At 41.0% G+C, this 17,382-nt stretch overlaps 1 protein-coding gene across 1 annotated transcript in view; it reads right to left on the bottom strand.

Annotated features, from left to right (window-relative positions):
- Positions 1 to 17,382, bottom strand: part of SLC44A3 (solute carrier family 44 member 3) — a 323,586-nt gene that overhangs the window by 31,666 nt on the left and 274,538 nt on the right. The window contains 3 exon segments of the mRNA XM_045036232.1: positions 1,308 to 1,391; positions 4,604 to 4,760; positions 14,083 to 14,248. Of these exon segments, the coding sequence (XP_044892167.1) occupies positions 1,308 to 1,391; positions 4,604 to 4,760; positions 14,083 to 14,248 (407 nt within the window).

Genomic DNA, 17,382 nt, shown 5'->3' with positions numbered 1-17,382 from the left:
CTTAGCCTGGATTTTCACATATATATATTTTATTACAATTGGTATATTTTTATAAAGCATCTCAAAATCTTTGCAGAGTAACTCGGTGTCGGGATATGTGCACACAGTTCTAGGAAGAGGGAGGCTGGAATATTACATCCATGATAAGACATTCACAGGATTTGGTTTCACTTGCTATACAACCCACCATTCTGAAAGGTGCTGTTTCGTATTTTACTGTGTTTTATACATGCTGGCTGAGAGCAAACCAAATGAAAACTAAATACAATCTAAGATGAACTCTAAAATTCTTAAGAGCCTTAAAAATAGAGCTTTACTATAAGAAGATTACACTTTCCCCTGAACAATGAAAGGTATTCTCAATACCACTTGTAACAAGACATTAAACATGGATGGTCTAATTAATTAGTCCCTTTAGTTCTGCCGTTATATTTATTGGGAAGAGGGGCAATATTAAGGAATACTTTGCTAAGTGAGATTTCTGTGGACTTTTAAATTATAAAACAGTCTGCTGACTTAGAAAAATACTGCTTTGTGTAAATCTGACTAAGGGCTATTAATTTCCTAAATTATCTACAGAAAAACGTAACATATATTTAAATTTCCATCAATTTGAAAGACTCGAGAAAAAAATTGAAATTCAAACAACTGCAGTATATAACTTTTCTGATTTTTAAAGGAATATTTATAGCTTGAAAGGGAAAAGCTGGTGAAATATATAAAAATCAGAGAGGCAATTCTTTTCCTATTTTAGGAAAATTATAGTTCTCGAAGAAGACATTGAAAATTAGCTCTCAGTTGACACATACTCATTATGCTGGAATTTCTAAAGGCTCCTCCCCTTTTTATTTCTGAGAAGAGAAACACATCTCTTTCAGAATGTGAAGAATGGCTTTAATGACCTAAGATTCTAAGGTAACGATCTATAATCTACAGCCCAGGAACCAGATCCATCAGACAGCCTGCTTTCAAGAATAACTTTCATATTTTCAAAACTGTTGAAAAAAAATCAAAAGAAGAATAAGATTTCTTGACATGTGAAAATTACATGAAATTCACATTTCAGTGTCCATGAATAAAGTTTTTTGGAACGCAGTCATACCCATTCATTTGCATATTGTCTACGGCTGCCTTCCTACTACCACGGCAGAACTGAGTAGTGGCAACCAAGACTGAATGGCCCGAAAGCCTAAAATATTTATACAGTCTAGCCTTTTACAGAAAAATTTGCTAACCCCTGACCTAAGAGATGGAGTCCACTCGAGGGCCCCTCTGTGTGTCCCCGGGATATGTGGTAGGGTGCGTACCTGGTTGAGATGGCACAGGCATTTGTCAAGACACCAGAAACAGCAGAAGCAGCATCTGAACATGTACGTCGACCATGCATTATGCTGGTGGGACCGGGATCAAAACCAAATGAACAGAGTCAGAAACACAGGAAAGAAGCAAGCAGGCAGTTTCCGCAGACACACAGTATGTTTCTATTTGAGATTTATGCACCTGGGGAAGCACGGTAGCAATTTTCTCTCAGTGTGGGAGAAGTCCTTCTATTCTACATATGCTACTAATTATTACCATTATTATCACTGATGAGTGAAGTGTCTCTCCTGCGGGCTTACCTTGTTGTGATTGCTGTTGACCTCAGCAAAAATGGATACGGGTTAGTTTATATTTACTAGCAAAGGTAAACTAAGCCTTCTGGTTCTAGTAAGAAACAAAAAAATCTCTTTGCGTCTTCCCCTGAGTGCCATCAATTAAACTTTGCTTTTTCAAACCAGTGTGTATTCACGAAAAATTCATGTCCAAAGACAATAAAACCATGCATTGTAAATACTAGTTATGTGCCCATTAAAAAAAAAAAAAAAGAAAAAGAAAAAGAATCAAGTTTTTCTGCAAAAAAAAAAAATCCTATACTGAGACTTTCAGGGCTAAATTTCAAGGCACAAATTAATCCTCTGAAATATAATTTGGACATGTGTATAACTCAAGAGTGAATAATTTAATAAAACTCACGGAGGAGGGGTAATTCAATGTGTCCCACCCACTTCCCAGATTAAAAAAAAAAAATCCCTGTAAACAATCCTGAAATAGTGCTCTCTGAGGACCCCAGGAGTCACTCAACCTTATATGGACATTTTCTTGTCCCAGTGTTACTTCAATTGGATGAAACTTTATCTGGATACTTTTCAGCCTGGCTGTGGTTGTGAATGAGCCATTTCACATAGGGAAGATCACACAGTGGCTGTATGAAGTGTTTAAATTGTAGACACAGTACGGAGCTGTACTGCTGAGAAAAAGTGTATCTTTTTAACCTAAGACAGGACACATTTCTACAGTAGTGACATCACTGAAGGGGAGTTTGGCCCATTGATCCTTTTGGGATCTCAGGAGTGATAAATAATCTTCGGACCTTTGCCAAAGTGACCAATTCAATGACTTCTCTTTTACATTTAGGGAAGGCTGCTGCCCCAGAGTTTAAGGTGTTCTAGCTCTAGGAAGGATGGTAAGGTCCCCTACTGCTCAATAATTTGTGATTATCTATTACTGATGCATACAATAAATATATTTAAAATTAAAAAAAACCTATTTTGTTCTTCAAAAAAATCCTTCTTGAGATTGAAGGATCAATTGGAAAATGCAGGAACCAGAGTAGTTAGATTTGGCTTGCAACTGGAATGCCTCTTCAAGTGACCAAAACGCATATATATTTTTATCACTTGAAATTTAGCCCTGAAAACCTCACTATAGGATTTCCAAAAAGTTACACTTATTTTCTATTTTTTAAAGTTTATTTATTTATTTTTGAGGTGGGGGGGGGCAGGGGCAGAGAGACAGGGGGAAAGATAATCACAAGCAGGCTCTGAGCTGTCAGCACAGAGCCCAACCGGGGGTTCCAACCCACTAACCATGAGATCATGACCTGAGCCAAAATCAAGAGTCGGGTAGTCAACCGACTGAGCCACCCAGACACCCCAGACTTGATTCTTTTTTAATTTGGGTACATAATTAGTATCTACAATGTAATCTTTCAATAGAAATACAAGAAAATACTCTATGATCAGGGCAGCTTCTTAACGTGCACTTCATGATGAGGAAGCTAGATAATTTTATGTGAAATTCAATCAATTATTCCTAATTGATAAGCTAATCTTAAGTCTTGATCATGGCCTTAAAAATATCAAACAATTTAAAATATAATAAAAAATCAAACAATTTAAAATATAATAAAAAATCTCCCTAATTTACCAAGGACACATAGTTATACCCAAAAGGTTAGAATTAGGTAAACTTGTGAAACTCTGACCAAGTCACAAGCACGGAGGTGGGGATGGGGAGAGATTAACATTGTGTGAGAACGGAAAAGTTGGGAAAAGTCCAACCCTCCCTTGTTTGGCAGGCCAGAAATACCATGAGAACAGCTGTTTTCCTGGTGTTCTGGTTTCCACTGGCATTCATAACCAAATGTGCATGGAAATAAAAACCAGGGAGGAGAAAAACCCCCAGGCACAAAAGCCCTACAGTTTTCGGTCTTTTGAGCTGAGATTTAGGTCAACTTGTCCATTTCTCATTCTTTAGGACGTTTTTTCTCTCTCTCCCTCTCTCTCTCCCACACACAGCTCTCTCACACACTCTTAACACACATTCTCTCACAACTCTCTCACACACACTCTAACACACTCACACAGCTCTCTCACACACTCTCTCAAGCACTCTCACACACTCTTACACACATTCTCTCCCAACTCTTTCCCACACACATTCTCTCACACATATTCTCACACATGTGTTCTCTCACACACAGACTCTGTCACACACATATCCTCTCTCTTATATTCTTTCACAACTCTCTTACACACTCTGACACACTCACACATGCTCTCACACATTCTCTCTTACACACATTCTCTCACAACTCTCTCACACACAAACACACATTCTCTCTCACACTCACTCACTCATTAAAGCTCCCTCTGTCCCTCATATACACACAGGTCACTTCCCATGGCACCTCTAAAAAACAAAGGAGTAAGGAATATTTTACATTAAAACAGAAACAAATATTATTCCTATCTGGTAGTATTTTTTCTTATTCAAACAAAAAGCATGATATTTAATATTTAATATATTTAAATGTATTCAAATAATATATTTAGTATGTTTAATATTTAATATATTTAAACATATTTAAATAATATATAATATATATTTACTATATATACTAATATATATACAAATATTTAATATTTAAACAAAAAGCATGCCCACAAAAAAGTGTGTGAATTTCATCTGAAAATTCCTCCCATTTGTTCAGCATTTATGTGAGAAGGAAAACCAGCTAAGGCAGGACTCCCTCCCCACCCCACCTCTGCCAGTTTGTTGGCAAAAAAACCCCAACAAACAAAACCATAAACAAAACAGAGGCTGGGGACCAAAAGGTTGCTAGGGGCCGGGTAAGGGATGGGAGCTCAAGAACACTGGAGCCTGCTGAATGGCCACTGTCACAGGTTCGCATTCCTGTCCAGGGACCTGCTGTAGTTTTCCAGTGACTAACTTTTCTGCAAGTCAAACACCCCGTGCAATATGCATGACTGAGCTGCCTTACCTTGTCTTTCAGAGTGTTGTAAATGTACTTGAGAATGGTTCTTGGAATCCTTGCCACAGTGATTAAAAATGACCCTTTTATGGCTGTTCCTTGATGGTAGCAGAAAAGAGTGGAGAGAGACCAAAGGATTGGGCGATCAGGAGGGTCATTTTTATTTCTGGGAACAGGGGAAAAAAGGCGACATTTAAAAAACACCATTTAAAACTTCTCTCTGGTTCAAATCATCAATGGTACTAGCATTTATAAAGCAGTAATGCAATAAGCATTTGGCAAAACTTTTATACTCCTTGGTAGCTAAGGTTAAATTCTTTCTTGGACTGACTCCTTTTCATGGCCCTCAATGCTACAAACAAACAGAACAGAAAATTAAAAAAAAAAAGCACTGATGAGTTAAAATAAACGTTTCCCTCTTTACAACACCTCCCCCTCCACCAATTCTTTAAGTCACCCTATAAATCTCATTTTCAGAAGCTTGATGATATAATAATTTCCAAGGTTTCAATTACATGTGTAAATACTGCCAGCATTAGCTTAGTGATTAAAATCACCACCAGAATCACATGACCAGGAAAGGCAGCCACAGAGACACCAGTGAGCTCCAGCTTAATGTTAAGGGATAGAAAATTCTGGCTTCTGCACAGCTCTAGGCTCCTAAAATCCAGCTGATTTCTGCTCTGCTCTTTAAAGGTCACTTCAGTGTGAATCATTTGTGGAACTTGTCATGACACAGCAAACAAGAATGCAAAAGTCAGTTTCACAGGCAGGGGCGGGGGCGGGGGGAGAAAAAACGGCACAGCCTTCACTCTACCCCAAACCTGAAAGATAAAACAAAGGAGGGAGGGCTGGTGCAACCCCTCCCCTGACCCTCTGAATTCCCGCTGGTGCCAGTTCTAGAAAATGAGGCTCTTTCCGAGAAGCCACCTCGCGGATTCCAAGTGAAGCTTGGTTTCTTCATAATGGATTATTCTACAACTTGCTCCGGTTGCTAATAAGTCACGATGAATTAAGGTTTTGACAACAGCCTAGGTTTTGAGGGAGAAAAGGAATACGGCCAGAAATGTCTCAAGTGTTGGCAATGGCTGTATTTTGCTGTTACTGAAATCATCCAGGAAGGAAAAGAGAACGTGAAAAGTAATACTGGGAGCGGAGGAACTGTAATCCAATCATCCCACAAAAAGGGTGATGTGTGTTTCAATTCAATATTACTGAAAATAGGAAATACCAAGGAAGCTATTGCTGATACGAATTCATTTTGATCTGATAAACGAGGAGACTAATACAGGCCAGGAAAATCTGACACATTTTTTCCCTTTCCTCAGCTTTTTTTTTTTTTTTTTTTTAAAGGAAGAATGTTTACTTTTCCATTTAGGAGATTTATGTGCCTCAGAACTCGTTATCGTGCTCGAGAGAGGGTGCAGGGACAAGAGGACAACACCTGCTTTCCATCTGGTGGGGAAACAAATGATGCGTAGGCCACTGTGAATGGAGGCTTTGGAGTCTGGTCCCCCAGGTTTTGAAGTCTGGGGTTGAGCATCATCTTGCTGAGAAGGTTTAGCGGGGACGAGATTAACCATTTCAGGCGGAGTGACTGCTGTGGTCCATGACACATCCTGGCTATCATGCCAGGCTCTCCGGGGCTTGGTTGGAAGAAGATGCAGAAGTTCCAGAAGCTGGGTTATCATGTGATGAGAGAGACAACTTTAAAAGGCGGCCCTTTACACTTAGGCTGGCTCCGTGGAGCCAGGAGTCATTCAAGACCTGCCCCCACCCCCCCAAATTAGAAACGACCCTACAGAAAAGGGTTAAATGAGTGGAGTGTCTTTGAGGCTCCCACATTCTCTTCTTAGACCTTTCTCCATGTTCAAAGGTAACATCACCCTGTTATCCCTCCCTGCTGCGTTTCTGCCTGGGGCCTTTGTCTCTGTCTCCTTTACAATCAGCAAAGCCTGTCCCCAGGAGGAGTAACAGAGTGTGTCTGCTGGGACTTACAATAATACTTATCTCTGAATTTCATTGTATTTGGAGCACTGGCTTGTGGAATGGCAATGGTGGCAATGCAGTGCTGGGCGTATTGGGCCACCCAGCGGCGAGCTACGAGGAAGCTGGGGCCTCCTCTCAGGCCTACCTTCCGTCTTTAGAGCCTGCTCCGTGTGGAGCCCCTGCCACCCCAGTTCTGGGGGCGTGGCATGAGAAAGACCTGGGTAGCAGGAGAGGGTAGAGGACTCCAGGATGTGCCCCACAAGCCCAGCTTCTCCCTTCTTTTAAACTTGTGGCTGTCCTGAGTGCGAAAGGTGCCCGGCCCCATGCAAGGGAGCCAGAGCCCCAGCACACAGCAGCAACTCAAGTTCGCTGGGCAGAGGGCTAATGGTCCCATCCACCCAAGTCCTGTAGCAGCTTCCGGTCATGATACACAAGCACCGTACTGCAACTACCAGTCCTGCGGACAACAGAGCAGAAGGCCAAGCCGGCAACTTCAGGGCGCTAGAGGCAAGTCTGAGCTCTACTTAGATGCAGCCTCGTGGTGCGAACTCTTCAATAGGATGGGAAATGAATTTTGTGCCAAGGCTCCTGGACAAGGACGGACATGAATGGGAGGGATGGCCTCCAATGCAAATGGGTCCCAAGCAAAGGAGCACAGTGTGGTCCCTGAAGAGACCCTCTTTTCCTGATGTTTCTTGCAGCAAGATCCCTGCAAGGCTCATGTTCCCAATTCTACGGAAAAAGGAAATTGTCTTTATTATGAAGAACAGGATTCTGTAGCTGTCCTCATCAACTCCTGTTAGGATTAGGAAATCTGTCTCCTAGCTAAATTCTACAGGCTCATCTGTTAGCCCATTTCCCTCACTTCCTTCTCAGTGAATCAAGAGCAGCTGGAAACCATCTTTTGTGTATTTGAAAGTGATGAAGACGTCATGCCTCAAGCGTCCCTTCTGCAAATTGCATGGTCCTAGTTCCTTCTATCACATCCCCAGCCACATCTTTATGGCTCTCCCTTGACCCCTCTTCAAGCAAATGGTTGTAAAAGAGAAATTTTACAGGTTGCCATATCCTGATACTTGATGGTGCTTGTATGAACTCGTCAGCTCTCTTACTGCTTAAATGAATGACAGAGCTGAATGCATTCTGGCTATATTTACTCCTTACCCTGAGTGCAGGCTAAAATGAGATATTGGCAACCTTGAGATAAAGAAAAACCTTATTTCAAAATTAGACACAAAGCAAAAAAGACAGTGGAACTCTTTAATAAAGAAACAGTGCTTAAATCAGTCATCATGCATTTTATTTTTATCAAAGTAATATATCAAATATTTTTTTTGAGAGAGAGCGAGAGAGCGAGCATGTGCAGGGGAAGGGCAGAGGGAGAGAGAGAATCTTAAGCAGGCTCTACAACAGACATGGGGCTCGACCTTATGACTGTGAGATTGTGACGTGAGCCAAAATCAAGAGTCAGACACTTAACTGACAGAGCCACCCAGGTGCCCCAGAGTAATACGTGAACTATCTTAAGTCAAATAGCATGAGGCTAACCAGGAAAGATAGCAATTTGCTTTCCCCACTGCTAGTTTCCTTCCCCAGAGGTAACATCCTAGCTATTTCTTCTGAAACTCTCCCCTTATGCTTCCCAATTACATTCTTCCTGCCAGGTCTTATTTTTTCAGCCTCTTATATTGTCTACTGACTTCTCACTTTGAAAGATGTTTGTTGATTGTTTCTCTTATACAACCTAAACATCTTCCCATTCGCCCCTTCTCAATATAATTACATTGAAGTTTTTAGGGTTTTTCCCCACGCTTTATTGAGATATAATTGACAGATGACATTGTGCAAATTTAAGGTGTGCGGTGTTTGATCTTATACTTACACACAGCAACATGAGTACCAACACAGCAGTAGCTAACACCCCCATTATGTCGTATAATTACATTCTTTATTGTGGTAAAAACATTTAAGTTCTACTCTCTTAGCAATTTTCTCTGCGCTATCAGCACAGAGCCTGATGCAGGGCTCGAACTCACAAGTGGTGAGATCATGCCCTGAGCCAAAGTCTGACACTTAACTGACTGAGCCACCCAGGCGCTCCTCTTAGCAATTTTCAAGTATATGATACAGTCTTATTAACTATTATCACCACGCTGGACATTAGATCCCTAGAACTTATTCATCTTAACTTGAAGTTTATGCCCTTTAATCAACATCTGCCCATTTCCCCCAGCTGTACCAACACCTGTTAGTCACCACTCTGTTTCTATGTTTCTCCGTTTCGCTTTTTAAGATTCTGCATATAAACGAGATCATATAGTATTTGTCTTTCTCTGACTTATTTCACTTATTAGCATGATGCCCTCAAGAGCCAATATTTTCACAAATGGCAAGATTCTCTTCTTTCTCATGACTGAATAAAATTCCATTGTGTGTATACACCACATCTTTATCCATTCATCTGTTGATTAGCATCTGGGTTGTTTCCATAGCTTGGCATTGTGAATAAAACTGCAATAAACACGGGAGTGCAAATATCTCTTTGAGATCCTATTTTCATTTCCTTTGGATATATACCCAGAAGTGGGATTGCAGGATCATACGGTAGTTCTATTTTTAATTTCTGAGGAAACTCCATACTGGTTTTTCCATAGTGGCTGTACCAATTTACATTCCCACCAACAGTGCACAAGGGCTCCCTTTCTCCACATCCTTGCCAACACTCTTATCTCTTATCTTTTTGATGACAGCCATTCTAACAGGTGTGAGGTGATATCTCCCTGTGGTTTGGATTTGCATTTCCCTGATGATTAGTGATGCTGAACACCTTTTCATGTACTTGTTTGTCATTTATATGTCTTCTTTGGAAAGATATCTATTCAGTTCATTTGTCCAGTTTTTAACCGGATTTTTTTTGTTGTTGTTATTATTGAATTATATGAGTTCTTCATATATTTTGGATAGTAACTTCTCATGAAATATTTGATGTGAAAATGTTTTTTCCCTTTTCATTTTATTTTTTTCACTGTGCAGAGTTTTTTAGTTTGATGTAGTCTCACTTTTTTTTGCAGTTTTTGCTTTTGTTGCTATGCTTTTGTATCATATTCAAAAAAACATTGCTAAGGCCAATGTCAAGGAGCTTTGTCCCTGTTTTCTTTAGGAGCTTTATGGTTTCAGTTCCTATGTTTAAGTCTTTAAACCATTTCAAATTAATTTTTTGTGATATAAGATAGGGGTGTAATTTCATTCGTCTATAGTTACTAGTTTTCCCAACACCTATTAAAGAGACTATCCTTTTCCCTTTCTGGGCTCTTGATTCTGTTCCACTGATCTATATGTCATTTACATGCCAGTGCCACACTGTTTTGATTACAATAGCTTTGAAGCGTAATTTGAAATCAAGAAGTGTGATGCCTCCAGGTTTGTTCTTCTTTCTCATGACTGCTTTGACTATTCAGGATCTTTTAATACCACACATGTTTTAGAATTGCTTTCTTTTTCCTGTGAAAAATGACATTGGAATTTTGATAGGAAATGCATTGAATTTATATATGGCTTTGGACAGTATGAACATTTTAACATGAAATGTCTATTTGTGTATTCTTCAATTTCCTTCATCAAAATCTTACGGTTTTCAGGATACAGATTGTTTACTTCCTTGATAAACTTATTCCTAAGTATCTTATTGTTCTTAATGCTATTGTGAATGAGATTGTTTTGTTTTTCCAATATGTTGTTAGAATACTGAAACACAACTGTTTTCTGCAATGTTGATTTTGTATCTTGCAATTTTCCTGAATCCAATGATTACTTCTAACAGTTTTTTACTGAAGTTTTTAGAATTTTTCTCATATAAGACCATATCATCTGCAAACAAAGACAATTTTACCTCTTTCTCTGATTTAGATATCTTTTATTTCTTTTTGCTGCTCTGGCAAGGACTTCCAGTACTATGTTGAATAGGAGTGGTGAGAGTGGGCACTTTTGTTCATGATCTTAGAGAAAAAACTTTCAATCTTTTACCATTGAGTATGTTTTAGTTAATATTTAGTGTTTACATTATCCATGTATAAGTAACATTCACAACTGATCTAAGTAGTATATTCTTTAAAAAAAATTGTATATTTATCTTTATTGACTTATAAACCAAGTACTGTATTCTGATTATAATTCCTTTCCTACGCAACTTTTGGGTTTTCCTGAAGTTAATAATTGTTTCACATTTTTTATTTTGTCTGGTTTCCCATTGGCTTTACTGAATGCTTCACCAAAGTGTAAATCTTTCCTCTGCATGTTCAAATACATCTGGTATTCTCTTAGTTTCTTTTTTCCCTTTTTTTCCTCCTTGGAGACATGCCTCCTAGAGTCCACTGCTCTCCTGCTTCTCCTTGGACTAGGTTTGTTTGTTTGTTTGTTTGTTTGTTTGTTTGTTTGTTTTTGAGAGAGTGCTCCTGGGCAAGCAAGCAAGGGAGGGGAAGAAAGAGACAGAGAGTCTCAAGCATGCTCTCTACCCAGTGCAGAGCCTGATGCAGGGCTCGATCTCATAACGATGAGATCATGACCTGAGCCAAAATCCAGTCAGATGCTTAACTGACTGAGCTACTCAGTCACCCCATAGATGTTTTTTATACCTGCCACATAGCTACCCTTCTGGGATTTCCCTGTTCTTTTTTATGGTGTTGGAGCCCATTTCCTGAAACTCATGTTTTCCTCTCTGGTTTACTTGTCCATTTCAGAGCAGAACACCCTTTCTAAAAAAGGATATGGGGAGTGAAGTCTTTTGGGATGTTGCAGTCCTGAACATGACTTTATTCTCCTTTACCCTTGACTGATAGTATGGATAGGCATAGAATTCTAGATTGGGAAATAATCTCTCCTTGTTTGCTCCATTGTATTCCTGCTTCAGAGTTGCTGTTGAACATCAGACCCCATTCTAGTTCTTGATCCTTTGCCTGTGATCCAGTCTTCCCTTTAGAAACTTCTGGGATCTTCCCCTTTACTCATGTCCTCCAGCTCTGGGAAATTTTCTTTGATAATTTCCTCCCTTCTTTTTCCTTTGTTCTCTATTTCTGGAACTCTTATTAGTCAGATATTGGGTCTCCAAAATGTTTCCTCTAACTTTACTTATTTTCCTTTATTTTCCATTTGCTTTGTCCTTTTGCTGTACCTTCTGGAAAAATTATTTAATTTTATATTTTAATCCTTGAATAGAAAAATTTCACTTTTGCAATCATATTTTTAATTACTAAGAGGTATTTCATTCCTTTTTTTTGGTACTTATTTTATGGATGCAGTATTTCTTTGTTCTTTCTGAGAATATTATAGTTCATTTTTTTTTGCAGTTTTTTTTCCTAGTGCCTGCTCTGTCTCCATTTTCCCTAATTCCCTCTGTTTGTTTTGTTCATTTCAAACTTTTTCATTCACTAGAGGCTTTCTGTGAATGTTTAATAATCACTGGCTACCAATCCATATTTAAGACTGAGGCCCTAAAGAGAGAATTGGAAGCTCTGTATGAGGGGTGACAGTTGCCTGGTGAGTTTCACTGTCTGATTCAGTCAGGGAATCATTTCACTGAGGGACTCCTCCCTCTGCCCCAACCAGGTTACCTGTAGGTCCTTACTTTGGGTTGGTAATTTCTCCAAAGAATCCTCTAATCTCTTGTGGGGGTGGGGGTGGAGGTGAGGGCAGGATATCAACCTGCTTGCTCTCAACATCCTAGGAGCTGAGCCATGGAATGCGTGTTGGTGGTGGCAGTGAGGGGGAGGGGGTCCTCACTATTCTTCACCAGGGCCCCCCTTTCACTTATCCCCCCTTCTTTCAGTACACAGCCTCGCCCCCAACCTCAGCTGTGCCAGATGCCCCAAGTCCAGACCCTTTCTGCTTTACCTCTCCAGAGAACAAAGCACCTGTCTTCTGCTGGTTTGGGGGAAGGGCCCTGGAGCCTAACTACTCTTTAGGAAGACCTGTAACTAACCTTCAGAAGTACATTTCACACTTGAATTCCAGTTTTTTGACTGGAATTTTTGTGACTCAAGTCCGCCTGTATCTTATTTTCACCTCCTCACCCCAGAGACAGACCTTTTTAGGTTTATGCAATCTGCTCAGTCGCTACCCATCCATCCTCTCTCCAGCTTTTGTCATTTGGTTGATGTTTCCTCTCTCTGTCATTTCCTACTGTCCTGGTGTGTTCATGCCTCCTCTTTCATTCTTTCGGGTTTGGTGGGGAGGGGAGTGGGAGGAGGAGGAGGGGTTAGGAGACACAGATATATGCTTCACTGGAAGTGTAAAGCAAAACCCTCATCGAAAATGATTTGGCTTTGTGCTTCTAAGATAACACAAAATCACTGCTATCAGACAGATGTAAGTTACCTGCTGGCCAATGTGGTTAAAATAATCTTTGCTCCCATACTCAGGAGCAAGCAGCACATGCCACCCACCCCCAGGGGCGCAGAGGTTCTCAAGGCCAAGGGCTACAGCCCCTGTGTGCGTCCCACAGAGTCTGTAGGGACGAAGACTCCAAAACAGCACCCTTGTATTAAAACCCACGGGGTTCCTTACTGTCGGGAGGTAATTGCTCACTGGGATGAATCATCCCTGGTTGACTTTCTTACCCCCATGAATACTCATGCTTATCTGCTCATTTGGTCTGAAAGATTAGAGGAGGATCAGCCCTATTGGGAGTAAACTTCCTGTTCTCAGTCCAACCCTGTCATTGTCCTGGCCTGCTCCGCTTGCCTGTGGTTTTATCTTTGCCCCATGGAGAGTCACACACACAAATTTTTGGGGGGGGGGGGTGGGGAGTCCTCAGTTATTTTGATGAGGTAATGGGGTGAAAACATTTAAATAAGTGTCACAGTGAACAAAGAAGTCATTAACTCACTAGTATTTAACTATATGAACACGAACTGTATTTTAGAGTTGTATACAATTTCCTTAGGATTAAAAATTATTTTCTGGGGTCCCCTGACCCCGGTTTGAGTCCCGTGCTGGGCTTTCTTCTGTCAGCGCAGAGTCCACTTTGGATCCTCTGTCTCCCTCTCTCTTTGCCCCTGCCCTGCACATGTGCCCTCTCTTTCTCTCAAAAATAAATAAACATTAAAACAGTTTTCCAAGAAGACATTCTCATTTACATAGGATAAAATGATGCTCACAGAACTTACTGACATGTGTTCCAAATAGACCGGTAATTTTTTTTAAGTTTGAAGACAATGAGAATGAATATTTCCCGAAGTCAACCTTTCCTTTCAGCTGTCTTTCAATTCTAAGTAGTTTGGTTATGCCCCTGCTTTGCTTCCTTCTGAATTTTCTAGCTCAAGGCAAGAGAGCTTGGAAATGTGACAAATTTAAGGTATACTACTTCTTTTCACTACCAAATAGGCATCCTGCTCCCATTTTTACCTTAGTTTTCTGCCAACTGCTTTTAAGACTCCAAAATATCTTTTGTGACACCCAACATGAAGCACACAGACAAATCAATAGGAGCCACACGCTAGACCTACCTGTTGAAATAGCAAGTAACAAGTGCGCCGGCTACAGTCATTTGCTGGCACGCAAGGATGAATTCGCTGGTCCAGATGAGGCCAATCAAATGGTACCACCACATATACCGAATGCCTAAAATAGGCTTATATTCCACTTGGCCACCTTCAATAACCTGTGCAGCTCCTAAAGTTTAAAACACAAACATGCTTTACACCAATGTTTTCCTAAGCACGGAAGATGATTCAACAGGCCACACTTCCTCACGGCTGGCTGTTGGCGTTATGTGAAACACAGATGCCAAAGTCAAGTTTGAAGCATCTGCCATAATTGAAGGTCTTCATAGCACAAACTAAAAAATGAGAACACACTTTTAACTTAGGAATAATATCCATAACAATATTTATAATGACTGAGGGGTGGGCGACTTGTGAGACACTTGACCTGTACGCAATGGTCATTTCACTTTGTAGATATGAAAACTGAGGTCTGGAAGAATCAAGAAACTTTCAGAAAGTCTCACTGCTCATGATTAGTGGAAGGAGCACATAAGCCCAGACACATTTGACTCTAAAACCCATGGTTTTTCTACCACACCACTTTGTGACACAAATAAAGCTTGTTAAATTGGTGAAATCATACAATGCCATTAGGACTATATTCTAGACCCCTGCTCCACCAAAAACATAGAGTTCCTAAAAGAGACAAGGTCTTCATTTTTCCAAGGGATTCACTTCAGGTTTCATTTCAAGGACTAACTCTTCTAACACATTTATAGTATCTATTGGAGGGGCGCCTGGGTGGCTCAGTTAAGTGTCTGACTTTGGCTCAGGTCATGACCTCACAGTTCATGAGTTCGAGTCTTGCGTCAGGCTCTATGTTGACAGCTCAGAGCCTGGAGCCTGCTGCGAATTTCTGTGTCTCCCTCTCTCTCTGTTCCTCCCCCGCTCGCAGTCTCTTTCTCTCAAAAATAAATAAAGATTAAAAAAATAATAAAATATCTATTGGGTTTCCGTGTTAAACTTCTAGGTTCATATCTTGCCTTTATCCTTTCCTGGTTAGACTAGGGCAAGCTATTTAGTCTCCTTTGGGAGACTAAACTTCCTGCTGGTAGTTTAAATGAGATTACATGGTAAGTGCTGAAGATAGGGCCTGGTCCATGGAAATTTCACTTTGTGAGTGGTCATGATTTTATTAAATTTCAGGAACTCAATACTGCATTAAATCAAGACCAGCATGGTAACCCCAACAATGCCCTGCCATTCCCATGGCTATACCCTGCTTTATTTGCCCTCATCTAAAGAAGCTCCTGAATTATACCCTGCAATTAGCCCTGCAATTCAATTCAGTTCAGTTTGGATTTAGTAAATCCAAATCCCAGCTCAGTGGCTATGCTTGATTTCTAGATGTTCTCCATTACGTATTTAAAATAAACTACTGTTAAGTAAGAGATAGGCACTTCAGTCTTTGGCAAAACCAACAACTTGGACAACATTTAAAGATAGTTTCAGATTTTCCTTCTTAGGTATAAATCGATTTTAGGTTCATAATTCACATGTCTGTAGACATTCACAATAGGGTCTCTGCAAAGGAAGTGGGAGAAGATAACCATGCTGTAGCGCAATGTGATTCCACAGACGAAGGCTGGCCTTAGTTCCTTAGGCTCTGTGTTCTGCTGAACAAGAGTCACATTGTGAAAAAACAGTGGGGCAGCTTGATTTACAGAGAAGTTAATATTTGATTGAGCGCTGGGCTCTTTCTGCCTTAGAGGCAACTTCTGTTTCAGGTACAGCACTGATAAGTGTTTATGCTTTTCCAAAATAAGTGTGCCTCAGGAAAGCATTCCCAACGCTAAAGGAAGCAACCCCTCACCACTAACACACGGGCTTAGGTAGGTCAGGTCGATGGAGACTTGGAGAATCGCTCCAAAGAATATCAGAAGTGAGCAAGGTCAACCAACAAGCACACTGTATTTCCTGGGGATAGACTGTGGTTTCACAAGAACATGCCGACAGCGTGTCCCGTGGTTTGGGGGTGAACATTTCCATAGAATAGGAGGGATGCTTTCTTTGACAGATGAAAGGTAAATACAGAGGCCCGGGAGGCTAATGGGGGACGGTCTCTTCTTGGCTGCCTTGTGCCATCAAGAGCACAGTCATACATATTCCAGCTCGGCACACTGAGGGGCAAGAGTGAGTGGCTAAAGTAAGTCAAGGTTCACATAAGCCTTCAAATCCATGGCAGTCACCAAAGAAGCAGGATCTAGAAATTCTGGTCACTGCTGTCTTTAAATATCTTTGTCTAAACCATCTTCTGTTTGTTCCTCTGGTTCATTTATACCAGGCTGTTTACAGATTTTCCTTTAGGGCAGGGTTTCTCAACTTCTCAACATGCCAACTGACATTTCAGACCAGATAATCCTTTGTTGGGGGGGGGGGCTGCCTGTGCACTGTAGGATATTTAGCATTATCCCTGGCCTCTACCCACTACGTGCCAGGAGCAACCTCCCTCCCCTCCTCTAGTTACAACAACCCGAAATGTCTCCAGACACTGCCAAATGCCACCTGGGGGATAAACCTGTTACTCAAGAAGCACAGTTTCAGGCAAACATTTTCTGAAGAATGAGGTGCTGTGGCTCCAGGGTGAAAGCCTAGCAACTAGTGGTTACAGCCTGTGGGTGGGGCAGGCGTGTTTATGTGCACAAGACTGCCCTCTCCTGGATGACAGTGTCGGTGCAGGCAAGAGCCCCTCATCAAAGGAGGAGCGGCTTTGTGGATAAGGACTGTTAACAACATAGTCACTATAACGTGTAGCTAACACGGGCTAATGGGCACTGGACTTCAGATAGATCCCAAGATATTGTGGATCTCAAGAATACAGGTGCAAAGGGTACTGAAATGGGAGAGGACTTGGTTCCAGTCTCGGCTGTGACACTTGTGATAAGCAACCTGGGCCCCTGTTCTCTCATTGTAAAGATAAAAAGGGTGGACAAGATGAACCCTGAGGCAGTGGTTATAGGCTTAGGCTTGAGTCACACAGGCTGAGATTTATATCTATCTCCGCACCCATCCCCTAATGACTGACCAGGCTCAGGCAGAGGGGACCTTGTAACATCTGTCTCCTCACGTGCAATCTGAAGACATTTGTACCTACTCCTCATGTCCTTGGTGACCCGGTCCAGTCTTGTGGCTCCGAGCACCATGCATGCAGCTACTCTTAGGATTAAATGGGTAAGACACTTGAACAAATGAGTTCAAGACAGGTTAGCTGTAACTGAAATACAGGTAGACAGAATTCCAGTTCTGGACTTAACGTATATT

The sequence above is a fragment of the Felis catus genome, chromosome C1 (genome assembly GCF_018350175.1).
Source record: "Felis catus isolate Fca126 chromosome C1, F.catus_Fca126_mat1.0, whole genome shotgun sequence".
Lineage (NCBI taxonomy): Eukaryota > Metazoa > Chordata > Mammalia > Carnivora > Felidae > Felis > Felis catus.
The sequence above is the reverse complement of the archived record's forward strand: the minus strand, read 5'-3'. Positions and strand labels throughout refer to the sequence as shown.